At 39.9% G+C, this 27,664-nt stretch overlaps 1 protein-coding gene across 4 annotated transcripts in view; it reads left to right on the top strand.

Moving 5' to 3' along the window:
* The first annotated feature begins 16,862 nt into the window (after positions 1-16,862).
* The window catches only part of LOC131257969 (uncharacterized), a 65,976-nt gene continuing 55,174 nt past the window's right edge, over positions 16,863-27,664 (top strand). For 2 of the 4 annotated variants that reach the window (XM_058258960.1, XM_058258962.1), the window contains exons 1-3: positions 16,869-17,263; positions 26,792-26,853; positions 26,973-27,065. In XM_058258960.1, coding sequence (XP_058114943.1) covers positions 17,140-17,263; positions 26,792-26,853; positions 26,973-27,065 — 279 coding nt within the window. In that variant the 5' untranslated portion in view covers positions 16,869-17,139. Of the gene's footprint in view, positions 17,264-26,791; positions 26,854-26,972; positions 27,066-27,664 lie in introns of all 4 variants that reach the window. The other 2 variants (XM_058258963.1, XM_058258961.1) reach the window with 2 other exon arrangements.

Below are 27,664 nucleotides of genomic sequence, written 5' to 3'. Positions count from 1 at the left end.
CATCTTCATTTTTATACTCTCTTTATTGCTCTAAAATCAAGCTTATACAATTATTAGGTGGACCGCATGATAAAAAATAATGGATAACCATTATAACGCCTTTGAATTCTATTTATAACCCACACATGATGGTAGGATTGGCTTGAATTTCTAGAGTCAACTTTCATGGTGCTTTTACTTTTATGGAGAAGACGGAGACCATGCACACCCAAGCGAACGCAGTGAACATCACTTGTAATTGTGAGATATCTTACGGTGTCATGATATGCCCATTTCTAAGGCCATTCCTTCAATACTTCTAGCTCTGGGGAGTCTCTTTGTAGGATACTTGGCCAGAGTGTGACCCATTAGCCTATAAGTCAGTACTGTGACAAAGCAATTGTTGCTCACACAACACGACCGTGCGAGGTCACAATTCATCTAGCACGATCATATGGGGTGCGAATAAGAATTAGGGATCGAATGGAGGCGAAATTCCCATCAATGGCTTAAATGTCCAATCGACTCTCTCCCCATTTGTGGGGGTCTGGACCCCTATGAGTGAGCGGAAAAGGGAGGAGGAAAGAGGCCCTGGTGAACCATCGTTGCTGACTGACAGTATCGAGTACTGACCACACCGTTAATATGCTAGTCTTGAGGTTGGCTTTGGCCCGGATTTTGAGCTGTTTAAGCTGCACAATTAATCTAGGCGTGAGCCCAGCTCATTTTAGCTTCTTCTTTTTTTTCACACATGCACCCACACACACACACCCACCGTAGTGGGATATCACCACCTATGGGTATCAAACCCAAGAACTTGTGTTGAAACTCCTTAAGAGTCTACCACTGAGGTAAGGACTTGAACCCAGGTCATTTTAGCTTGACCCGGCCTATCTTAGACCGGCTCGACCTGAACTTATGTATAAATTTGTTCTATCCTACAAATATCCGTTCCATCCATTGCTTAGGCAATGCATGCATCTTGTAGTCGTTTTCATTTTTTTAACTGTACTCTTTTTATGCATGTGTAGCCTACTGATCAACGGATGGATTAGGAAAGTCCAACCGTGAAAATAGGGATTTGATTGAATTTTAAGCTAGTCTTTATAGCTCATTTCATTTTAGTTTGGCCGACCCTGACTTATATGTATACATGTGTGTTCCCTCTTGTAGATATTTTTCAAATCTTCTATGAGGCAACACATGCAACTTGCATCAAGACCGTTGGTTTTTATGTTTGTAAATATCTTCTTATTGAGAAGGTATAAGTCAAAGTGGCTGGACTATAAGTTCAGGTTAACCCAGTGGATAACTTCCAACGATGAGCCATCCAATCCATCTAATATGTTGGTCTATTAATAGGATCACCATTGGCAAAAAATCATATATATATATAAACACACACCTGTGCACCTATGCACAAGCGCATCTTTGCACACGTGTCATGGGCATCTAATCTAAACAGCCCATGTGATGTGGAATCCCATGAAACCCAAGAAGACAAATTTTCACCTTGATCTAAAATTCTGGTGGGCCATAGAAAAGAGAAATGCAAATCAAGGGAGGAAACTGTTTTCATTTTTCATGACCCACCAAAGTTTTTGATCAAAGTAAAAATTGGGCCCAAGTGGTTTCATGAGGTGCTGCTTCACGTGGACCATTCAGATTTTGTAGTCACATCACGTACGATGATTTCTCAAAAAAAATCACACAAGTTCACACAAGTTTCATCGAGGGGACCATATTTGTATGTTATATTTATCATGACTAGAACGTTTATCTATCATGTGTCCTATCAAATGGTTAAATATATGTGGTAGATTTTTGCACTTGGTGAATCTCAATTTGAGCCAATCTATTAGAAAAGTTAGATTTCAAGTGCACTTAATTAGTTGAAAATTATCTGCTCTGTGGACCTTGGCTTATGGTCTAATCGACTTGACTTGAGACCTCTTTATTTATGTGTGTGTGGGGTTGATTAATTAGTTGATGGATTAGGAACATTCACCTTTGGGAATAGGGATTTGATCAATGTTTGGGCCAGACCACATTAGTTTGGATCACTCCCTGCGTAATCATTTTGCACTTTGGGCCGAGCATGGTCTGGGTGGATCCCTTTTGGATCCCTAACCATAGAGCCCACTGTAATGTATTTGCCTTACATCCACACTGTCCATCCATTTTGACAGCTTATATTTAGGGCATGATGAAAAAATGAAGCAGATCCAACTCTTAGGTGGGCCATACCATGGGAAATGGTTTTGATTGAATCCTCATCATTAAAAACTTCATGGGGGCCACTATGATGTTTATTCGTCATCCAACTTGATGACGAGGTCACAAAGGCTTGGATGAAGAGACCACATGAATATTAGCTTGATCCAAAAAAAAATTTATGTAACGACGCTTTTGCTTACTCATGTGACTCTCTAAATAGTTCAAGAAGGCATTTCACTTCATTTTACTTCCAAATCCTCCGGATTTCATGTGCGAGCACATTTACTCCAATTTCATTGCATTTCATTTTCATGCATTTATTGATATTCAAACACACTTTAAATGTCATTTACCTCTATTTAGTCCCAATTATGGGTTCAATTAATAGTTTATAAATGGAAAACGGAATGGGATGAATTGGGAGTACATAAAAGACCCGCTCAATTGTGATTGGATGACAGAAAATGAAACGCATCTAAAATTCAAATATTTAGTTTGGATAATAGTAAACGGGAGGAACTGAAATATATTTGAATTTTTCAATATATTTATAAGAATACATGTGATACCTTAAATAAGTTTTAATATCATAACTTAATGTACATGTGTAATATTTAATAGAATGATTGTAATAAGTGCATTAAAATATTTACTTTAATAAAAAATAAAGAAATTGTGATATTTGAGTAAAACATAAACATAAGGATCATAAATAAGTTGACAATGCTTTTTAATCGTTTATTTAAATGGCTAACTTTTGTATGGTTTAGATCATTCTTTTAGTATAATTTTATTAATGTACTTGATAATTGGATAATTTTGGAATATCATCGAAGTGGTGCACGTAAGAGAGATGTGTATAGCAACACCTTTGTTTACTCACGTAACTCTCCATGAGAGATTAAAAAGACATTTCACCTCATTTACTTTCAAATTCTCACTTATAGAAAAGTTTCCATTTACATTTCCATTTACTTCAATTTCATATAATTTACATTTATTTACTTCCTCCAGACACATCTCAAACGTCATATACCTCCATTTATTTTTAATTTCACTCATTCTACTTTATTTATTTTTATCCAAGTAGACCTACTTACCTCAATTTGCTCCTATCCAAGTCACCCAAAAGTATTTTGCCAAAATGTCCGTACGTAAAGGTTGCACTGGGTGATGATGGGGCCGCACTTAGAGGTGTACACGAGTCAATTTGAGTCGAGCTGGGCGTAGCTTGACTCAGCTCGGCCACTAGCTGACCTCAACTTGAACTCGGCTCGGCTCTGTCCTCGAGCCTAATTGGCCAACTCGGCTCAGTTCAGTCAGCATCTTGGGCTAGTTCAAGTCGAGTTCACCTGTGAAGCATTTTCACAAACACATGAACTGCACCTTCAAATAATCATAATATATAAAACAGTAGTAATGGTTTTACATGTATTTTATAAAATACCTTATAAGCAACATTAAAAAAAGTAAAAAAATAGTATTTGTTTGATGAAATATACCTTCCTTGCTACCAACCGGCACTTTATTGGATCATTTCATAAAACAACCAGTGAACAATATCAATATCAAAGTAACTGAGTCACCGAACAGGCTTGAATCGAGTTGAGTTCGATCCAAGTCGAGGCAAGCTCGAACTTGGTTCGAAATTTTTTCAAGCTAAAAAAAATCAGCTTAACTCGGCTCGAACTCAGTATCAAGCCAGGTCGAACTGTGCTTTCGAGTCGAGTTGAGTCGAGTCGAACAAGCTAACCGAGCTAACTAATTCGTGTACAGCCCTGGCCGCAGCTGACAGGCTCCTGCGCAACGTCTCATCACATTTGCTTATTGACCTTGGAATCTTTCATTTCTAACCGTTCATTAGATGTCCAATCACCTTAGGACACTGATTCAACAATAATCGTTGTTATTTATCTGTGGCCCTACTAAAGTAGGGGCCATCATTCACGCGGCTCAATCCGGCCAGCGGATGAAGTAAACCGCAGGGCTCACTTTGATGTATGTGCTTTATATCCAAGTCACCTGTCCATAGTTTTCGGCTCATTTCGGGGGCATGGACCGAACAGAGCCGCAGGCCCAAACATAAAGCAGATCCAAATCACAAATGGACCACATTGCAGTAAGCAGTGGCAGTGAACGGCCACCATTAAAAACGTCCTGAGGCCCACCATAATATTGATTTTACATCCAACCTGTTGATAAAGTCAAGTGGACCTGTTGATGAAGGGAAAACACAGATATCATCTTGATCCGAAACATTTGTGGCCCATAAGAAGTTTTCAATGGTCAACAACCGCTCTTTCCTTTGGTGTAGTCAACTTGAGATATTTATCTGCTTCATTTATGGGATCAACCCCTAAAGCGATCTGAAAAAACCGATGGACGGCGTGGATGGATAACAAATACACGAAGGTGGGCCCCACGGTCAGTGAAACACCCGCTACGCGTAACACCAGATGTGCTCTCCTTTTATCTGAGGCAAGTTATAACGAGAAAATGACCACTGTAGACAAAACCTTTTACCCAGCGGTTTTTATGAAGGACTACAAACTTAAGTGACCAACTTAGACTAGCACGTGCGGACAGGGACTTTGAAGACGAAACTACCCCTCCTTTTAACTGCGAAGACGAGCGCTGACGCTACTCCAACTGAGAGTTCTACGAACGGCTTAAAAGAGATCAAAGTTACATGGCCCACAGCTATGTATTTATTATATCCACAATGTTCATCCATATTTCGATATCATTTCGGAGCATTATCAACAAAAATAAAATCATATCCAAAGATCAACTGGGCCACACCACACAAGCAGCCGAAAATTGATTTTCATCGTTGAAACTTTTGTAGGGCCCACCATGACATTTATTTTCCATCCAATCTATTCATAAGGTCACAAAGACCTGGATGAAGAGGAAAAACAAATTTCATAATGATCCGAAACTTGTGTGGCCCCTAAAAGGGTTTCAACGGTGGACAGAGTTCAAGCAGAATAGTAATGGCGTACGAACAGGGATACGGATATAGCTACGGTTATAATCCGTAGCTATAACAGTAGCTCGGCGATCAATCGTAGATCCCATGGTTCCACCGCAAGTTGCTGTTCCACCCCCGATTTATGGCTACGGATTATAACCGTAGCTAAAACCATATCCCTATGCACTTTCTTTTTTCTTTTCTTTTCTCTCTCTTTTTTTTTTTTTACATGGAGAATTTTATTCGACCTACATTTTTTTCTAACACATATTTATATAAATATGTAAATATAAGCATATAAAAAAAAATTCTCTTTTTTTTTTCATTTCTTTCTTTATTCATATAAAAAATATATTTTCTAAACCAAAATTAGTTACTTGACGTACCATATATAATTTTAGGGTTGAAAGTTGGGTGGGCTCAACCCGACCAACCTGTGACCGACCCGACATTGGGTTGGGCTTGGTTAGGATTTATCGGGTTTGGTCTTGGGGTTGGGCCATACAAATAGCAACTCGATAAAACTTGAGTTGGGCTTGGGTTGAGGTCTCGAGAATTGCCAGGAAATGCATGGAAATGACTGTGAAATGCATGAAAATAACCGTGAAATGAAGGAAAATGACCATGAAATGCATGGAAATGACCATGAAATGTATGGAAGTGACCATGAAATGCATGGAAATGACCGTGAAATGAAATGGAATCACTGGGATTGACTGTGAAATGCATGGAAATGACCGTGAAGTGAAAGGAAATGACTGTGAAATGCATGGAAATGACCGTGAAATGAAACGGAATCGCCGGGATTGATCGTGAAATGCATGGAAATGATCGTGAAATGAAATGGAATCGCCGAGATTGCCCGTGAAATGCATGGAAATGACCGTGAAGTGAAAGGAAATGACTGTGAAATGCATGGAAATGACCGTGAAATGAAACGGAATCGTCGGGATTGACCGTGAAATGCATGGAAATGACTGTGAAATGAAACGGAATCGGCGAGATTGCCCGTGAAATGCATGGAAATGACCGTGAAGTGAAGGGAATTGACCGTGAAATGCATGGAAATGACCATGAAATGAAATGGAATCACTGGGATTGACCATGAAATGCATGGAAATGACCGTGAAGTGAAAGGAAATGACCGTGAAATGCATGGAAATGACCGTGAAATGAAACGAAATTGCCGGGATTGACCGTGAAATGCATGGAAATGACCGTGAAATGAAACGGAATCGCCGGGATTGCTCGTGAAATGCATGGAAATGACCGTGAAGTGAAGGGAATTGACCGTAAAAATGCATGGAAATGACTGTAATCAAAACAGAATCGCCGAGATTGACCGTGAAATGCATGGAAATGACCGTGAAGTGAAGCGAATTGATCGTGAGCGAGGGAAGCTAGAAATTGAGCGAGGCAACGTACAAATTAAACAAGACAACCTAGGAAATAGCGAGGAAACCCGGTAGACCCCGCAAATGGCATTCACACCCCAAACATTTGAGATCATTTTTTGTTCCACTAATAATTGAAATGAGGAGAAACAAATTTTTAAAATAAGGTAAAAACCAACTTTGGTGTATGTGAAATCTTTTCGTATTTCAATTTTTGACTCAAGGTCAAGGGCTATTGATAAACATAAACTGGAAATTGAGCGGGCCAAACCGGAAAATGAGCGAGACAAACTAGAATTTGAGCGGGCCAAACTGAAAATTTGAGCGGGCCAAATTGGAAATTGAGCGGGATAAACTGGAAATTGAGCGGGCCAAACTGGAAATTGAGCGGGACAAACTAGAAATTGAGCGGGCCAAACTGGAAAATGAGCGAGACAAACTGGAAATTGAGCGGGCCAAACTGGAAATTGAGCAGGATAAACTGTAAATTGAGCAGGACAAACAGGAAATTGAGCGGGCAAACATGGAAATGAGCGGGACAAATTAGAATTTCAGTGGGACAAACTGGAAATTGAGTGAGCAAACATGGAAATGAGCGGGACGAACTAGAATTTCAATGGGCCAAACTGGAAATTGAGCGGGCAAACATGAAAATGAGCGGGAAGAACTAGAATTTCAGCGGGTCAAACTGGAAATTGAGCGGGCAAACATGAAAATGAGTGGGACAAACTGAAAATTGAGCGGGACAAACTGAAAATTGAGTGGGCCAAACTGGAAATTGAGTGGTACGAATTGGAAAATGAGCAGGCCATCCACCTCTAGAGCCATGAACAAACCTGAACAAGGAGAGAAGGGCTAGCTTTGCCAACTTCAATTGCTCTTGGGAGTAGTTAATAAACTCTAAAAGATTGAAAATCCATTGTCCTTATAGAAATGTGCAAGTCCTGAAACATGGCAAATATCAGACTGGTCATAGCATTTTTTTAGGTACGTTAGAACTATGCTTTGACATAATGAATACCCTGGGAAATAAGCCACTTTCAAAATACCCACCAATATAGCTTCTCCAATTTTACCAATTATAAAGGTAAGTCTTTAGAATTTTAAGAAACAAAACTATGTGAGATTACTTCAGGATCATTTGAATTGGGGGCATCTAGATGCATTGGATATTTCAATTACCAGGCATTGCAATGCCTGGATGGCGTAACTGCTGGCAATTGAACATAAAGCAATGAAAAGATGAAAAGCTGCAAACATAACATAAAACAATGGCTCTTCGATATAAAGCCATAAAACTTGTAGTAGAAGACATAGAACATTGTGGGGATGTTCTATGCATAATGAAGCCAAAATGTGAACTATTTAGACCACCTAAGGTGGATCCCACATTTATAGGGCTAGGGTATATCCAAGATTCTTCATCAGTTATAGGGGATGCGCCTAATATAAGTTTCCAACAACCCAGGGTATATCTACCAGATTACTCAATTTTTATGAAAATGTTCCTCAAACGAACATCCTAGCTTATCCTCTTGAGGCTGCATGCCTCTAGAATGCCAAGAATATCTCTCAATTTGGTGTTGGATGTCTTGGAGGTACCAAACATCCAACCTTTTCTGATTCAAATCCTTTTGGATGAAAAATCAGAATAATATTGGGATACTCCATTATGAACCAACCCTATTGGTTCATCGATAAATCCGTGACCACTTCTTTGTTAATTATGTAGTGAATTGGTTGTAGCATCACCCGTGAAGGATTATGTTATATACATTGATGATCTCCCATGTCCTAATAAGACTCCTCAGCTCATTTGCCAGTGTTGTTTCCGCCCTTTTCTTAGGATTATACATCATATGTTGTAGGAAGAATTTCAATCCTTCTATGAATAAATTCCATCCTTGTTGGGAGTATTTGAAATTTTATTAGGGTGAGAAGTTGGGGTTCTCCATCTTTGAATTGGTTGTGTGAATAATAGTAGAATACCTTGTTTGCTTTTAGTGCTTGTATGTAACGGTTATGGGTTATCTACAAATGTGATGTGAAGAGTTGATCCAAATTACTTGTCTTCCTTTTTTAGCAACTAGCTAAGGAAAACGTACCTAAATAAGACTTTAATTTCACTACTAAACTATGGAGGTGTCCCAAAAGAATACTTTATGGATCTTCTAAGGAATGCTTTGAATGATGCTCAATTTTCAGTTTGTCTCACTCAATTTTTTAATTTCCAGTTTGGCTCGCTCAATTTTCAGTTTGTCCCACTCAACTTCCAGTTTGTCCCACTCAATTTCTAGTTTGGCCCGCTCAATTTCCAGTTTGGTCCTCTCAATTTTCAGTTTATCCCAGTCAATTTCCAGTTTGTCCCACTCAATTTCCAGTTTGTCCCGCTCAATTTCCAGTTTGGCCCGCTCAATTTCTACTTTCCGAAATTCCTCCATGCTACAAGTTCTCCAGATGCAAATAACTGAAAAATCATGAAAACATGTCCCTCATAATGTTTTTCTGTTTTCTCTGCCACCCCACCGAATCCGTTTTCCATGCAACCCGAGACCTCAACCCGAGCCCTACCCAAGTTTTATCGGGTTGGTGTTTGTATGGCCCAACCGCAAGACCAACTCCCATGACATCCTGTCCAAGCCCAACCTAATGTCGGGTCGATCACATTTTGGTCGAGTTGAACCTGCCCAACCTTCAACCATCAAATCATATATGATACGTCAAGTAACTAATTTAGGTTTGAGAAATTTAGGACCGTGGACCCAACCTTTTATCCAGCTGTGTTTTATGAAAGAAGATAAACTTTGTTTTGCAACTTAGACCTCCACGTGCGGATTACGAATTTCAGGACGAAAATACCCCTTCTTTCATGGAAACAGATTGGGTACTCCCCCTGCCACCAGCCAATGGTGGATGGTCGGTGGTCTGTGGGCCCCACCAAGATGTATTCTTTTCATCCATGCCGTCCATATATTTTTTCACATCATTTTATGATATGAGACCAAAAATAAGGTATATCCAAATCTTAAGTGTACCACATTACAGGAAAAAGTGTTGAATGAGTGTCAACCATTAAAAACTTTTTGGGGGCCCACTGTGATGTCTGTGAGAAATCCTCCCCGTCTAAGTTCATTCATAGGGTCACAAAGACCTGGGTGAAGAAGAAAAACAAATTTCATAATGATCCAAAACTTCGATAACCCCTAAAAGGGTTTCAATGGTAGACGTTCAATTCCCCAATGCCTTTTACAGTGTAGTCTACTTGATAGTTAGATCTATCGTATTTTTTGTCCCAAGCCTTAATATGAGGTCGCCAAATATATGGACGGTTTGGATATAACACAGACCTCATGATGGGACCCACAAAAGGCGGTGGGGATTACAGTAGCAAAAAAAAAAAAAAACTAGGAACCTGTAGCTACGGTTTTCTATAGATACGAATTACAACCGTAGCTATAGACGTAGCTCCGCGATCAATGGCAGCTCCCGCAATTCCACCACAAGTCGTTGTCCCAATCGGCGATCAATCGTGGATCCCGTGATTCCACTCCCGATCTATGGCTACGGATTATAACCGTAGCTATAACCGTATTCGTATCCTTTATTTCATTCTCTGTTTTTTTATTTTTTTATTTTTTTTACATGGAGAATTTTATTCTACCTACATTTTTCTCTAATGCATATTTATATAAATATGTATATATAAGCATATAAATTTTTTTTCTCTTTTTTTTCATTTCTTTCTTTATTCATATAACAAGAATATCTTCTAAACCAAAATTAGTTACTTGACATACCGTATATGATTTTAGGGCTAGAAGTTGGGCGGGCTCAACCCGACCAACCTGTGGCCGACCCAACATTAGGTTGGGCTTGGGCAGGATGTATCGAGTTTGGTCTTGGGATTGGGCCATATAAACACCAACCTGATAAAACTTGGGTTGAGCTCGGATTGAGGTCTTGGGTTGCCTGACCCAACAGGAACCCGATTAATATATAAGTTTCTTATAAATTAATTATAATTGAGTGCAGATCATCTATGTTGAAGGCAAAGGAAATTCCAATGCCTCCCCTCAAGCTAACAAGATATGCTGGATTTCCCTCTCCCAAATAAATTGCTTGATACAAAATACGACTTGTAATGGAGTAGTCCTATACTTTAGTTTGTTTGTTTAGAAAAAAATGCATGGAAATGATGGTGAAGTGAAGGGAATTGACCGTGAAATGAAACGGAATCACTGGAATTGACCGTGAAATGCATGGAAATGACCGTGAAGTGAAGGGAAATGACCGTGAAGTGCATGGAAATGACCGTGAATCAACACAGAATCACCGGGATTGACCGTGAAATGCATGGAAATGACTCGTTGCTGAGCAAAAGGAAAACAGAGGTCCAAGGAGAGCATCCATTTAGAGGACAAAGCAAGTAGGCTGTAACACCAAGCTGGAAAAAGAATGGTTTTTTAAGAAATGCAAGAATTTGCTCAACAGCATAACTAGAAGGAAAGATCAGCACATTTACAGAGAGGTGAATAGTGAAGCAGATATTTTGTCTGCATGTGCTTAATTGCTTCTGTTAATAATTAATGCCTTGAAGAAGAAGAAGAAGAAGAAGAAAAGACATTCCTTCAACATGGTTCTCTCGAGCTTCTAGTATATAATTGTTCACCTGTGTCAATAGGGTGTATAGTCAGTTCACTGGCAGAATCACCCTCCCAACTCAAAAAGTATTTTTTGGTTGGAAGAAATCGATTTCCATGGATATGTATTCAACTATTTCTATTACATAAAGTATCTGTTGAAATTGATTGTCTTTTCCTCGAAAAACAATTGAATTGAATAAAATGATTATTGTTTCCAAAAATAAAAAAATAAAAATTGAATTGATGTCTCCCAAACAAGCTACTCCGTGGGCATTTCCTCTCTTCGCTGGAAACACCAACCAACCATTAAGAGTTCTTTTTGGTTTTTCACACTAAAAAGAGCATCAATCCAAACAATGGCAAAAGTAAAAACAAATAAATTTCCGTGGAAATTTTAGTTGCAAAACAAATTGCAGACTGTGGATTCCTTCCATGATTTTCACATTTTTAGTTTTCCATGGAGGTTTCCAATATGCACATTTTGGATTCTTCCTATCCAAATAGGCCTGACTATGAAAACTCTTGATGTTCTGGATCAATGCTATCCTTGATGACCAGAGAGGTGTTGGCCGGTGGATATCAAGGTGTCTAATGACTTAAATCCTTAGTTGCACAAACCTTCTACCTAGGTGTTACTCCCACTATAAATCTCACTCCCCTCCCATTTCCAAGCTGTTCACATTTGCTAACATTTTGAACAAACGCTTCCCCACTCCCATACCCAAACCTATTTCTGCTTCCCCCTTACCCTTTGTGCAGCTGTACTCCAAAACATAACACTTCAAGAAACAATGCTACTTCAATCCACCACGCAAGAATATCTCAACAGTTGACTTTAACAAAACAAAGCTATGATGATATGCAGTGGCCATAGAAACAAGATATGACTTTTGTTGAAATAACTCGACAGCAAGAGGACTTCCTTCTTAGATAGAAGAACAAGAACACGAGAGGAATCTCAATAAGTGGACCTGAGATTTTTCTAGAGTGCTCAATCCATCAAAAGTATGAAATAAGCTTTAAAATGATATATCCAAGCCCATGCGGTTGTACATAGAAGAAGTAGCTGAGTGGGTTTTTGGAGTCATTAAGTTGGGACCTCTTATTAAATTTTCTTTCCTTCATGATGGATGGATTAAGTCGAGTTCGACTCGAGTCGAGGTAGGCCAAGCTCGGCTTGACTCAATTTCTAGTTTAGCCCACTCAATTTTCAGCTTGTCCTTCTTGATTTCCAGTTTGGCCCGCTCAATTTCTAGTTTGGCCCGTAGTATATCCACGCTGTCCATCCATTTTTCCATCTAATTTAAGCGGTTTAGCCACAACTTGAAGCATGTCAAAAGATCAAGTGGATCATACCATGGGAAACAGTGGGCATAATGATTTCCATCGTTGAAACCATAGTTGGAAGAAAATTCCCTAATAGCTGGTACTTTTGGAGAGATGCAGTTGATTATATCATACAGAAATGCTGATTTATTGTGGGCCCTATTGTCGATGGAGCATAAATATAAAATCATACTGATTGATCAATCTTTGTTATCCAATCAATCTTCTTCTTTGTTGTCTATGATTTTTCTAAGATTATGTTTTCTACAAAAGTTTTGGTTTCAGTTGATTGTGGCCTTTTTTGAGGTCTTTTCTTATTTTTATATTTTTAGAGATTCAATTGTGTTTTTAATAGCTATTGGTTGAGCTAATCTAGTATGCTTCTCTCTCTTGTGGATCTTTAGCCAGACATGGGGCTGACTTAATATGAGATAATATGACAAATATTAATATGATATAGTGATTTAGCTATATGGGATTGAATTCTATTTTTAGGGTTTTTTTTTTCTTTTTCTTTTTTTCCTTGTAAAGGATTGGAATTTATTTATTTTTGGTTATCTTGAAATGCATAACATTTTTTGGAGTCTGAATACCGTGTTCTTAATATCTTGCATTACTGTAACTGTTATGGGCTTTGTTTGGTTTCTATAGATTATAATTGAGTTGTGAAGAATATGTTTTTTTTTCCTTTCTCAATTTTGATTTGTGGAAACGTTGCTAATGTGATCTTTGGCTTGTTTAGGTTGATTCCCATGTTTTGATGTTTGAAAAATGTCATTTTTATTTTATTTTTGCATCTTTAGCTTGTTTGTGTTGATACCCTTAGATCGGGCGTATCTCGCAATCCGAATGAGTTAGCGACGTAAAATATATGATTTTGGGGTAGAACGAGCTACTTTAGCCAACCAACCCAGCTACGTCGGGTTGCGCAACTTGGAATTGCGAAAAACCCCTTGATCGACGGTCGTTTCCCTGTTTTAATTTCGTTTTTACTATAAATAGTAAGTTTTAGTTTGATTATAACTCTTCATCCGTTGGGCTTTAGGAGTTGCGCCCAACGTGAAAAGAGCTTAGAATAATTAGGGGAACGGTTTGGTGAAGCCAAATAGGACACTTACTATTTTTGGCCGAAAACCTTGCGCACTAGTAGACATCACGACCGTCTATAAATAGTTAGTTTACTATTTATAGTAAGTCGCGGATTCTAGGAGTTTGAGTTGTAGTTTGATTATGATTTCTTTCCCATTGCTTGATACCCTTATTTAAAGGGTTGTGAACTCGATTTTATTCATTCATCAATCAATTTCGAATTTATTAGAATTTATTTCTATTTTCTGCTTTCTTTCCTCGTGGATTCGAGAAGTCTCTGTGAGGAGTCCAGAGAAGTTCCGTGGATTCGGAATAGTTATCCTCTTGAGGAAGACGGTGCTCGACCTCACGTCCTCCCTGCATCAAAAAGACAATTATCAGCTTGACCCAAAACTTTTGCGACCCATTAATGATCAATAGCTTGTTTGTGTTGATACCCATTTTTTTTTTACTTTTGAAAAATGTATATGTTCTCATAATATTTAGCTTGTTTGTGTTGATTCCCACCTTTTGATTTTTGAAGAAAGTGTGTGTGCATGTGTTTACATCTTTGGCTTATTTTTGTTCATGTCTATGTTTTGATTTTTGAAGAATGTGTAGTGTTGGGTATATTTGGCTGTTTGGCATGCTCTGTTATGCCATGTTCTGGTTTTTAAAGTGTTTGTTAAAGCTTATACAACATACCATTCAGGTTTTAAGGAGTTCCACATGTGGGGGCCATTGTTCAGTTATCCAAACTGCTGATGGTTGCTTTTAGGACCCACGAAAGAGCTTAAGATTCCTTAATTACGGCCCTTCTATTTGTTGACCACCCACAGAAATGTTTGGAATTTAAAGCTTGTACAACATACCATTCCTTAATATTTGTACAAAATACCATTCAGGTTTTAAAGCTTGTACAACATACCATTCCTTAACATACCAGTTCGTGGGATTTCACGTAACCGTAGCCAAGATGAAAAATGGCAAATGTAGATTAATGACATCTAGATGGATATCTAGATGCTTCACAGAGATTTTCGTCAGGAAAATGAGAAGAAAACCCTTCGTACTTCAGTTCTTCGTTCCAAGAGAGTGTAGGGCTGGAAGCACCTGTTTTTTCGTTAAGGGGAGTGAAAGCAACGCTGAAAGCAATGCAGTGAAAAGAGTATGTGAAAAGGAGGGGTATTTTCTTGAGAAATTTAGGACTGTGGACCCCACCTTTTATCCAGCTGTTTTTATGAAACAATACAAACTTTGTTTTGCAACTTAGACCTGCATGTGCGGAGATTGAATTTCAGGACGAAAATACCCTTCCTTTTTCAGTTTGTCCCACTCAATTTCCAGTTTGGCCAGCTCATTTTCCTGTTTGGCCCGCTCAATTTCCAGTTTGTCCCACTCAAATTTCAGTTTGGCCCGCTCATTTTCCAATTTGTCCCGCTCAATTTCCAGTTTGTCCCACTCAATTTCTAGTTTGTCCCGCTCATTTTTCAGTTTGGCCCGCTCATTTTCTAGTTTGGCCCATTCAATTTTCATTTTGTCCCGCTCAATTTTCGGTCAATTTGCTTCACTTCACGGTCATTTCCATGCATTTCACAGTTATTCCCAGCGATTCCGTGTTGATTCACGGTCATTTCCATGCATTTCATGGTCAATTCCTTTCACTTCACGGTCATTTCCATGCATTTCACAGTCAATCTCGGCGATTCCATTTCATTTCACGGTCATTTCCATGCATTTCACGGTTATTTCCCTTCATTTCACGGTCATTTCCATACATTTCACAGTCATTTCTATGCATTTCACAGTCATTTCCATGCATTTCACGGTCATTTTCCTTCATTTCACGATCATTTCCATGCATTTCTTGGCAATTCCCGAGACCTCAACCCAAGCCCAACCCAAGTTTTATCGAGTTGCTATTTGTATGGCCCAACCCCAAGACCAAACTCAATACATCCTGACCAAGCTCAACCCAATATCGGGTCGGTCACAGGTTGGTCGGGTTGAGCCGGCCCAACTTTCAACCCTAAAATTATATATGGTACGTCAAGTAACTAATTTTGGTTTAGAAAACATTCTTGTTATATGAATAAAGAAAGAAATGAAAAAAAAGAGAATTTTTTTTTTATATGCTTATATTTACATATTTATATAAATATGTGTTAGAAAAAAATGTAAGTAGAATAAAATTTTCCATGTACAAAAAAAAAAGAAAAAAGAAAAAAAAGAAAAAGAAAGGGCATAGGGATACGGTTATAACTACGGTTATAATCCGTAGCCATAGATCGGGGGTGGAATCGCTGATTCCACGATTAATCGCCGATAGGGACAGCGACTTACGGTGGAATCACGTGATCCACGATTGATTGCCGAGCTGCTGTTATGGCTACGGATTATAACCGTAGCTATATCCGTATCCCTTCAGTACACCATTACCATTCTGCTTGAACGTCTACCGTTGAAACCCTTTTAGGGGCCACACAAGTTTTGGATCATTATGAAATTTATTTTTCCTCTTCATCTAGGTCTTTGTGACCTTATGAATAGATTGTATGGAAAATAAATGTTATGGTGGGCCCTACAAAAGTTTCAACGATGAAAATCAATTTTCCGCTGCTCTGTGTGGTGTGGCCCAGTTGATCTTTGGATATGATTTTCCTTTTTTTGATAATGCTCCGAAATGATCTCGAAATATGGATGAACGTTGTGGATATAATAAATACATAGCTGTGGGGCCATGTAACTTTGATCTCTTTTAAGCCGTTCGTACAACTCTCAGTTGGAGGAGCGTCAGCGCTCGTCTTCGCAGTGAAAAGGAGGGGTAATTTCGTCCTCAAAGTCGCTGTCCGCACGTGCTAGTCTAAGTTGGTAACTTAAGTTTGTATTCCTTCATAAAAACCGCTGGGTAAAAGGTTTTGTCTACAGTGGTCATTTTCTCCAAGTATAACACTTTCCCAAAGTTCCGTATCCGAGCCCAGCCCGTTGTAAAACTTGCAACGGTCCTGATTCAACAAGAAAAGGTCCGTTGATCAAACGCTAGAATTATCCAATCAATCTGCATTTAGATCTACGTCCATCTAATTTTCTTCCCATGATTTAAACGGCCTAATTTATGCTGCAGATGTTCCTGGGACCCAACTGTGTGACACTTCTTAGTTCACGTATATGATCCACCATACTCCGCTGGAGCATAAAAACACTCCACTGTGAAGGGCATACATCTTAAGCCAGTACGCACCACGCGCAAATTAAAAATTGCCACGTCACTATTAAAACCCTAAGCCCCAAGCCCGCTCCCTACCCGCCTGGCGCCAAAATCCCCGTCAATCCTCAGTCCTATATAAACCCTAATTCAAAGGCATTTCCTCGCTCTCAAGAGCGGGGAACCGCTGATTGAAAAAAAAAATCTCCATTTCTCTCATTTCCAACCCTCGAGAAACTCCAAATTAGGGTTTCACTTGCAATCTCCTGCGTCGGTCGATCTAAAATCGCCTCAGCTTTGATCACTGCCTGTTAACTGATATCAGAACTCCCAATGTCGAATTCCGTCGATCAAGACCAGCGATGGCTGCTCGATTGCCTGACTGCAACGCTGGATACGAACCACGACGTCCGATCGTTTGCGGAGGCATCGCTGCACCAGGCATCTCTGCAGCCAGGTTTGCATTGTTATTTTGATTTTCTTTTTGTTAGTCTCAGATCAGTCCTTAAAATGCTATTATGTTTTTCAATCACATCGACTGCATGTTTTAATGAAATCTTCTGTTAGCATTTTTAGTCTCTGGAATTGGACCTGCATATTTCCAACGTTGTTAGAACTGTGGAGTGATATGTGATATGGCATGCGGCCTTTAAACTTTCAATGAGAAATGCGGAACTAGTTTTAAGTCTTGGATACTTGGGGTAGTAGTCCATTAAATTTCAGGGGCAGAATTTTGTGGAATTTTCTTCTGTCAGCGTTGTGCTGGAATCCCAGCGGGATCTTGGAAGACGCTGAAAGACCAGCTCGAATGGTAGCAGATAGGATCAAGGAAGATATGATTCTTGGTCTTCCAATCTCAAGGAGTTTAAAGAAATCCCAATTAAGTCCTCCCTGGATTCCTGGAAAAAGGATTCTATGGGAGAAGTGTTCATACTCCTTGGGTGCTGTTCCTATCCCCCCTTCTACCCTGAGACTCTGGTCCTCTATTGTCCATGGATTCTGGGACTGGCAGAGTGATGAAGCAGCCGTGGGGGCACCCTTTCCAACCCTGGAGGCTGAGTTGAAACAGTTTTCTCTGTTCCGGTCAATGTGATTTGTACTACTCATGCTTGTTTCTTCCCCCAGATCGAGGTGGATTTTTATGGCTCGCCCCTGGCTATCCTCCTCTTGGCAACTGGAGGAGGCTTTATTCCAGATACTGTTGTGGATGTTTTCAAGGAAATCAGAGTGATTTCTGATCAGCTAAACACTTTGTTTGCTCATAGGTCTTTTAACTCTAATGACCCTGCAGTGTCCCTCACAGTCTTTGGTTCTGCAAGTCCAGCCTTGTATTTTGGAAGTTTGCCTACCTCTAATTTAATTCAGTCATCATTATTCCCTCAGGAAAAAAGGGAAAAAAAGAGAGCGAGAAATGCGGAATGATATCCTGCCTGTTTTGAACTGGTTGCAGTATTCTAATCAATCTTCTGCGCCAGCTGAATTGGACATTTTCCTAATAAAAATGAAATCTTTGATTTCTCTGCTCTTATATGCATGTTCCATTACTATAGATGCTTGGGCTGAGAGTTTCAACAGTACACTCAGTTTTTAGTTTGTAACAGTGGGCCTATGGTACAATAATCCAAACTGTTGATTGGCATAGGATTTCAACCCTTGGTACTGCCAATCAACACAGCAGAGGCTAAGGAATGAAGGGAACTCAAAAGCGCACACACAAACAGCATAATTTTTATAGGCAGCAACCTAACCTTTTGATTTCTCACTAAGAAAAATGTCTTCTACATGATACACTTCCCCATGGCCATCCAACAATGCCTTGAGTCATCTCGTAAGTGAGATAGATATGGTTACAAGAAGTTACAAGTAGTTTTAATTGCTGCCATGTATCTAAGGTCCTTAGTCAACAATTGTGCAAGGTCTATTGACTGAGTGCCAATTCTCATAATAGCCCTTTCTGCTACAACTGCTTGTAACTGTATCATTTTATCCCATGTGACTTGTTGCCCACATGGGTTTTGGACTTCAAGCATTTGCCTCAATTGCCAATGCCTGGTCCTGTTGTTGCACTTGTTGGCCTGTGCAACTCTGGCCGTATGCCACACTCCATCCGCTTGTGCCAGCCCAAAGTCTGTCCTGCTGAGTCCATTTATCGTGTGTTGGCAGTGTACAATGATGTGCCTCTGTGTGGCTGCTGGACATGGGGTTTACTTGCCTCCCTCGCTTAAACTTGTTGACATCCGTGTCGACTCTAGATACGCTTGGATTAGGTCCTCTACTTGCCATAACATCACATCATTCTCCTAACTAACCTCGTGGTTAGGATCACCTTTCCTCTTTACCAAATAGTACGTCTGTCGAGTCCTTTTGATTTGCTCTTCAACCCTTCTATCTAGAGTGGCTTCAGCCTCAGGCTCAAATGGTTTCCTTATCATTAGCAACACCTGCTTAGATACGGCCTGACTGTTGTTTTCTGTGTTGCATTGAAAGGCTTGGGTAAGGAAACATGGAATATTAGATGTATCTTGAACTGTTCTGGTAGATCCAATCTGTATGTCAAGTCGTCAACTTTCACACCCATCTTGTGACTTCAAATTGGCTCATCATATCTCTGAATCATGCTTTTGTGTTATGCACCTGTTTCTTATTAATTTCTTCCGGATTTGGGGGTTAATTTGTGCATGACTTTGTCCACAACTTGAAATTCTAAGAATCTTCATCCTGATCAGCCCATTTTTTCATTCAACTTACTTTGGCCAAGCAGTCCCCTGCCTCTTCGATTTGCTCCGTTCTTGACCTAGCAACTTGATATGCTGCAGGGCAAAGCCCACCTGAATGCTGCTTTGCAACTTCATTAGGCGTCATTGGTTGCTAGCTTGTGGTTAGTTTGAATGGATTAGCTTTGTTGAAGAACTCTGTTGCAACCAGCAAGTTGTAGCAAAACTGGGGCAATGTCTAGCAAGTCAACCCAATTCTGTTGGTTGGCTGTCACATCGTGACAAAGGTATTCCTCTAGTAATGCATTCATCCACTTTGCTTGACTGTCCGACTGTGGATGATTGCTTGTTGGGAAGTTCAGTTGCGTGCCAAGCAACTCAAACAACGTCATTCAATACCGTGCCGTGAACCAAGTTTCTCGATTGCTAACAATGTTCACAGGTAGCCCCCGGCACTTCACAACGTTCTTAAAGAACAGTTGTGTGGCTACCTTAGTCATGCATGCATGTGGAGGGGGATGAATGTCGTGTACCATGAGAACCTATCGACCACCACTATGATGGATGCAAAACCCTTTACATTCGATAATCCAGTGATGGAGTCCATGGAGAGGCTCACCCACGGCTTCTCTGGGATAGGCAATGATTTTCCGTTGCTTTGTCTTGTCTTTCTGACTTGTAAGACACACCCACCACATGTAGTGATACATTCTTGGTTACACAGATGATTGGTCTCATCTTGAAGTTCACTTCTTTGATCTGACTTTGGCCTTTCACCACCAAAAGGCCTAACCACACTACACTTTTATTGGCAATGAAGTTGTACATGTCGACCATTGCGACCATTGCACGAACGTTGTGGTCATTTAACACTATCAAATTACATAGGCCCAACAGATGTAGGCTTCTCATGGTGATTGCATTCAGCAATTGTGGCGGATTTACCCTGGGGGTTCATCATTCTCTTCCTTGGCAACCAACGCACTAAGTTTCTCCTTCTTTGGACAATCTCATGCCCATTGAGGACCCTTAAAAATAAAGCAGACCAAGTCTGCCTTTGAAGGCCTTTCCTGCTGTCCATTTGCCTGAGGGTTATCCTTCTTATTCTGGCTTGACTTTTTCCTTATCCTTGGAGGACCTCTCTCTCTCTCTCTCTCTCTCTCTCTCTCTCTCTCTCCATCCACCAGACTATCTGCTGTTCTACTATCGACACAAGGTCCTTTCACACCCTTCCGTTTCAAGTCTATCTAAGCTTGTGGCCGTAATCCAACCATAAAGTTGAACCACTTATCATCCTCTAACATCTTCTTCACATCGAGCATCAAGGTGGAATTGCTTGATGTATTCATGAACAGTACCTGTGTGCTTCAACTTTCACAGTGAATCAGGGCTAGCTAAGTGACATTGCATAGGAGGAATTGCTCATTCAATTCACTTTTCAACTTGGACCAAGTAATCGTCGACACAATTTCGCCATCATAACTTTGCATCACCTGAAAGGTACATGCTTGTGATGTTCACTATCTCTCTCTCTAGGTTATGAGCAATGTTGAAGTATTGCTCTGTACCCCAAGGAAAGTTCTCCAACTCCTTGGTGCTATGCATGCCACCATATGGAGTTGGTTTTGGAACTCACCTTGTGTGTTTCACCAGCAACAGAAGACCCACGAGTGACCCATTTCACAATGTCCAATTCATCAGCCAGATAGTCCAGGCATTGCTTGAAATGGGCATCTTGGGTATCTAGGGACTCTTCCAACGACTTGAGTTTCTCCCCTCGTACAACCAGACGTGCCTCATGTGCCCTCAATCCATCCGTAGTGGGCGAAGTTGAAGCGACACTTACTGTGGTGGCCGCTAGAGATGTGACTTGCTGCTCAAGCCACGTCCCTCAATCCTTTTATCGTCTCTTTGCACCCCCACCAGCCATCGTCTAGAGCCAATCGCATGTCTGTAAACAGGGCTTTGTTGTCATGGTAGAATAGAGAATGAAGGCTACTCCGTGAATCGGCCTAAGGATTTCAACTCTTAGGACAACCAAACAACACAACAAAGGCTCAGGAAAGAAGGGATAAAAAGCACACACAAGCAACACAATTTTTATAGGCACTAGCCCAATCCTTTTTTTTAAAAGGATAATGGAATTTTATTAAAGGTCCGCTCGTAAACCAGTAGAACAGGGAAAAAATACAAAGGAAAAAGAATAAGGCCCACGAGGACTGACATTCCCTCTACCGATTACAACTGGACATTTTTTCATTCCAAGACTCATCGTTTAATTTGACTCACAAGTCACAACCGACCGAACTGTTCTTGAGGAATATTCTCAAAGTGGCGCCTATTCCTCTCTGTCCAAATGGACCACCATATAGCTGGAAGAGTCATAAGCCATGAAGACTTGTCTCTTCTCCCCCCCATCACCTCCATGCCACGCCCAAAAGAGATCCATCACCGACCTCAGCATCACCCACATTGTCTCAAAATCCACCAAAATAGAAGACCATACCGAATAAGTAAAAGGGCATGAAATAAAGAGATGGTCAACAGTCTCCACACTTTACAAGCACATGCAACACATATTGGGAATTGGAAGAGATCTTTTTTGAAGATTATCAATCGTGAGCACCCAATTCCTTCCCACTAACCACGTGAAAGCCGCAACTTTAGGCAAGACTGTAAAACCAAAAGTGATAAGCACGACCCCCTTGGGGCTCAGAATCTCGAGACTGAATGACACTATAAAAAGATTTGACTGAGAAACGGCCCGAACTATTGGCTGACCAAACCATGGAATCCTTGCTCCCAGAAGAGTGAATATTCTAGAGACGAACCAAAAGCTGAAGGTACTCTTCCTTCTCACTGTCCGAGAGATTTCGCTTGCAAGGCAAACCCCAATTCACAACCAACCTGGAAAGGGAGTAGCACTCTACCACTTTTAATTCATCGACTGGGGCAAGGTGAGCTATATTAGTATGGTCCACATGCAGGGGAGAGTTGTTGCACCAAACATCTTCTAATAATCTAATTCTGGAGCCGTCCTCAACGGAAAAAGAAATCCTTTGCCAAAACAGCCCCTTAACAGACATAACAACTTTCCAAATGTGAGAAGCTCTATATAACGAATAACTCCTTGTTTCCCACCCCCTGTTCCTCAGACCGTTCTTGGATGCAATGACAACTTGCCGTAAGCTACCTTATTCTGTCCCAAAGTGCCACAACCATTTTCCTATAAGGGCCAAATTCATTTCGACAAGATGCCTCAAACTCGCCCCTCGTTGAGATACCGGTTTACAATAGGGTTGTCAATGGGCTTGGCCTGGGGTAGGTCTTGGCCCGGATTTTGAACTGTTTCGTGCCGGGCTGTCGGGCTGGGCCTATTCAAAATTCTGATTTTTCAAGCCCGAGCCTGGCCCATTGACACCCCTAGTTTACAGACTTCCTCCCATTTCAACAAATGAAACTTGTTATGTTCTTGAGAGCCCTTCTAGGGAAAATTTCTTCTAAGATTGTCGAGCTTTTCGAGAACAGCCCTAGGGCACTTGAATAAAGACATGAAATACATTAGCATGTTGGCAAAGGTTGTCTTAATGAGCATCAATCTACCTCCTAGAGAAAGATAATGGCTTCTCCACTTAGATAATTTCCGTTCAACCCTTTCAATCACCCTATCCCAAAGATGAATGGATGGTTTTCCTATGCACAAAGGAAGACCTAGATAAAAGGATGGGAATGAGCCCTCCTTGCACCCAAAGGCTTTCACAAGAGCCTTCACCTCATCACTAGAGATGATCCCCAACATTTCATATTTCCCTTTAGTAATCTTCAAGCCTGAAACTGGCTTGAAACACATTGCCATTTTACGCATATCCTTAATTAGAGAGACATTTGCCTCGCAAAAGATGATTGTGTCGTCTGCAAATTGAAGATGAGAGATTCAACTTCCCACATTAACCACCTTCAATTTCTAATGAGATCAGTTTCTTGAGCTTTAACTAACATTCTGTTGAAAGTTTCCCCAATGACTAGAAATAAGTACAAAGAAAGAGAATCCCCTTGCCTTAATCCTCTAGAGGGCTTGAAATAACCTTTGGGAGAACCATTCACGAGCACTGAGAAGGAAGGAGAAGAGACACAAGCTAGCATCCACATCCTCTACCTTTCTTTGCATCCCAATTTACCCAACATATAATCCAAGAAGCCCCAATCGATGTGATCGTACACCTTTTCCACATCAACTTACAAGCAACCCCTGCCTTCTCCTTGACATGCGAGTTGACACATTCATGTGCAATAAGAGCTGTACCTAAAATTTGCCTCCCTCCCACGAAGGCCCCTTGATAAGGAAAAATCACATTGCCCACCACCTCTTTAAATCTCAATGCGAGTACCTTTGCTAAAATCTTGTACGGACTCCCTACAAGACTAATGGGCCTGAAATCTTTTAGCCCCTTTGCCCCTTCGACTTTAGGTATTAACGTGATAAAGGAGGCACCTAACTCATTAGGAATCCTCCCCTTGTTGTAGAAATCTACAATAAAATCCATTAAATCATCTTTCACAACTTTCCAAAAAACTTGGAAAAATGCCATGGGGAATCCGTCTATAATGTCTCACTAAGAAAAATGTCATCTACATGATACACTTGCCCATGGCCATTCTACAATGCCTTGAGGCCATCTCTTAAAGGAGATGAATATGGTTAGAAGAAGTTACAAGCAGCTATAACTTGCCGCCATGTGTCTATGGTCCTTGGCAATAAGTGAGTCAGGCCCAATGACTGGGTGCTAACTCTCATAACAACCATCCCTACCACAACTGCTCATAACTACCTCATTTTATCCCATGTGACTGTTTGCCCACATGGGTGTTGGAGTTCAAGCATGTTATTCCAACTGCCAGCACTTCGTCCCATTGTTGCACTGGTCTTGTTGAACCTATCCTTGTGCCACACTCCATCATTGTTGTGCCAACCCACAATCCGTTCGACCTAGTCTGTCTATTGTTGTATTGGTAGCATCCAGTGGCGTGCCTGTGTCTGGTTACTGAACATGGGGGCTTTCACTTCCCAACAGTGTTTTTGAATGAACGGATGGTCTGGGTCAATGGCTAGAGTGCATCAAATGTCATTTAGGGTTTGTTAGGATAATTGGATGTCAATAAAATCCCACTTACATAAATTCTTTCATTTGTTTGTGTCCTTTCATGTGTTTGGGTGTTAGGAAAGTAGAGGAAAGTTTACTCTCTTTCATCCAAAAAATTCAACTTGCAGTTTACGCGTAAAGAGTTCAATCACCAAGAATATTTTTCTTGAATTGGCTTATAAATGGGAGACTTTCCAGCAACTCTTACCAACTATCCAAACACAGACAGATCAATCCATGCAAAGACTATCCAAATATCCAAACATGATAGATTGGAAGTCTTTAGTCTTTACCAGTGAGATGGTTTGCTTGTTGAAGCGTATAGTGTTTACATAAGTGGGATTTTACTCACATCCAAATGACCCCTTAAAAGCTTTGTGGACAAGGTTAACATGCTAATGATGCACACCAATTTTCTTCTTCATTAAATAATACTGGAATCAAAACAATAAACGATATGACACGAAAAGCAAAATTCATTTAAATTAGATATTCAAAACCCTGACTTTCCCATAAAATTCAAGTTGGGTGGAAGAAATGAGATATGCCTCTAGAGTTCTATGTGATCGCCGTGTACTACATCTGAAAGGAAAGTTTTACAAGATAGCAATAAGATCAGCCATGCTTTATGGGACAAAATGTTGGCCAGTCGAGGAACAACATTGTTCATGTAGAGAAACAAAGTGAGCTTGACAAAGATCTTTGATAGTTGTATATAATATTAGTCTTAGGTGTACAATATTCATATTTAGTATGTGTTGGCTAGAGAAATCCTGTGTCAATTCAATGTTCCGAGTATCAACGATATTATTGTCATCGCCGGCTCGGTGATACCGATATTGCAGGTAGTGTCAGAAAATTTAGGTATTAGCGATATGTTATTAAGTATCACCATTCACCAATGTATTGCCAATGTTTTCGACCATGTAAATTCTAGGTGTCGCTTGTATTGCCAATGTATTGGTGATGTTTCAATGATATCGCCAATCAATCGATATTGCCAAAAATCTATTTATTAAAAAAAAATTCCTTTTCAAAATTTTTTATAGGTGCATTGTTAAATGATGAAATGCATGCGGAATGTGTGTATATGGATGGATGGTTGGTTGGGTAGATGGATGGATGGTTGGTTGGTTGGTTGGATAGATGGATGGATGGATGGTTGGTTGGATGGATAGATGTCTGTATATATGTGTGTATGCATGCATGCATCATGCATGTGTGTATATATGTGTCATTGTATGCATGCATGGATGGATGGATGGATGGATGGATGGTTGAAGGGATGGATGGATGGATCATGCATTGTGTTTATATGTATGTGCATGCATGGATGGTTTGTTGGATGGATGGATCCACCATTTTCCCCATGTTTCCCTGAGTCAATGATACATGCTTTTAGGCCTTCATTAAAAGGAAGCTTATTGACTCCTAAATTTGCAAATATATGTCTTTTTTGGTATGATTTGATTCTTAAATGTACAAATAAATGTATTTTAGCATCTCCCGAAGTATTATTGAAAAATTACACCATTTTCTCCATGTTTGCCCAATGTTTTCTTGAGTCAAAGTTACATGTTTTTAGGCTCCTATTAAAGGGAAACTTATTATTTATGCTCTTTTCTTTTCTTTTTTTTTTCAATTATTTGATTCCTAAATATGCAAATATTTGTATTTTAGCATCTCCTGAAGTTTCATTGAGAAATTCCACCATTTCCCCCATGTTTTCACAATGTTTCCCTCAGTCAGCAATACATTTCCAGATGTCGGCGATATCGATATATGTTTCCGTATCCCCAGCCAGCGATAAATGTAACAATACTGATACTATGAACTTGCGTGTATGTAATCCCCTATTGGGGTCTGTAATGAAACACGAGATTTCCCTTCTTTCTAGTATCCATTGTCATCCTGACATGGTATCGGAGCAGTCAATCTAGGTTGTTAATTGTTGAATCTATCATCTCTTATTCCGTTTGGTTCTAGCTATCAGCGTGCCGATCTTGTCAGCAGAATCCCATTGTCCATATTTGTTCCGTTACTGTTGTCAATTGCAGTTAGATCTGTGCGGCACTTTGGTTTATAGCTTAATTCTGATAGTAATTTGTTGTATTTTTTGTTGTCCTGAAGGTTTTGGAGTTGCATTATCCAAAGTCACTGTCAGCAAGGAGCTGCCACTGGGATTGCGCCAGATATCCTAAAGCTCATAGAATTATTGTCTAATCTATTATGAATTCTATTTTATTCTCTTGATCTCTTCTATATGAGTAATGACCTGAACTCACATGTTCCTGACCTTAACATAGTTTACCTGGCTGCCGTCTTGCTAAAGCAGTTCATAAAACAGCATTGGCAGGAAGATGAAGAGACTTTCATACATCCCGTTGTTTCAACTGCAGAAAAGGTCGTGCAATGCCTGATAATTGTTTCTGGAATTTTTAAGTTGTGGATGTAGAAAGGATTTGAGAAGATGCTATCGATTTCTGTTCATTCATTCGTACGTCCATTCTTTTTTTTTTTATTTTTTTGGTGGTAAAGGGAGAAAAAGGAAGAAGAAGAGATGGATTTTTAATTTTAATTTTTTTGAAAATTGAGAAAAGAGAGAAGAAGAAAGAACAGAGATGTTTTTTTTTTTTTTTTAAAAAAAACTCTTTGAAAATGGATAAAAGCTTTGATACTATAAAGAAACTTGAAGTATATGAATTGTTTCTCTATTGATTAAATCAAATGGGTACAACAGTATGGTATTTATAGGCCTCTCAAGTCTCCCTTGGAAGATTCTAGAAATCTTCCAAAGAGTATCTGGAGAGACCCTAGAGATCTTCTCTATCCTGTCTAAAAGATCTAAATAGATTACAAAGGATGCCTTAAACAAATTACACTGCAATTTGTCAACATATGCCGCCATTTCCTAATTGTGTCAGTGTCAGTTGTATTCTAAAGATAGTTAGCACTCAACTTCGGTTACTATTCTTTAAGCAAACCTCTCCTTCCATCCAATTG

The sequence above is a fragment of the Magnolia sinica genome, chromosome 10 (genome assembly GCF_029962835.1).
Source record: "Magnolia sinica isolate HGM2019 chromosome 10, MsV1, whole genome shotgun sequence".
NCBI lineage: Eukaryota > Viridiplantae > Streptophyta > Magnoliopsida > Magnoliales > Magnoliaceae > Magnolia > Magnolia sinica.
Note: the sequence above shows the minus strand (reverse complement) of the source record. Positions and strands in the feature narration are given on the sequence as shown.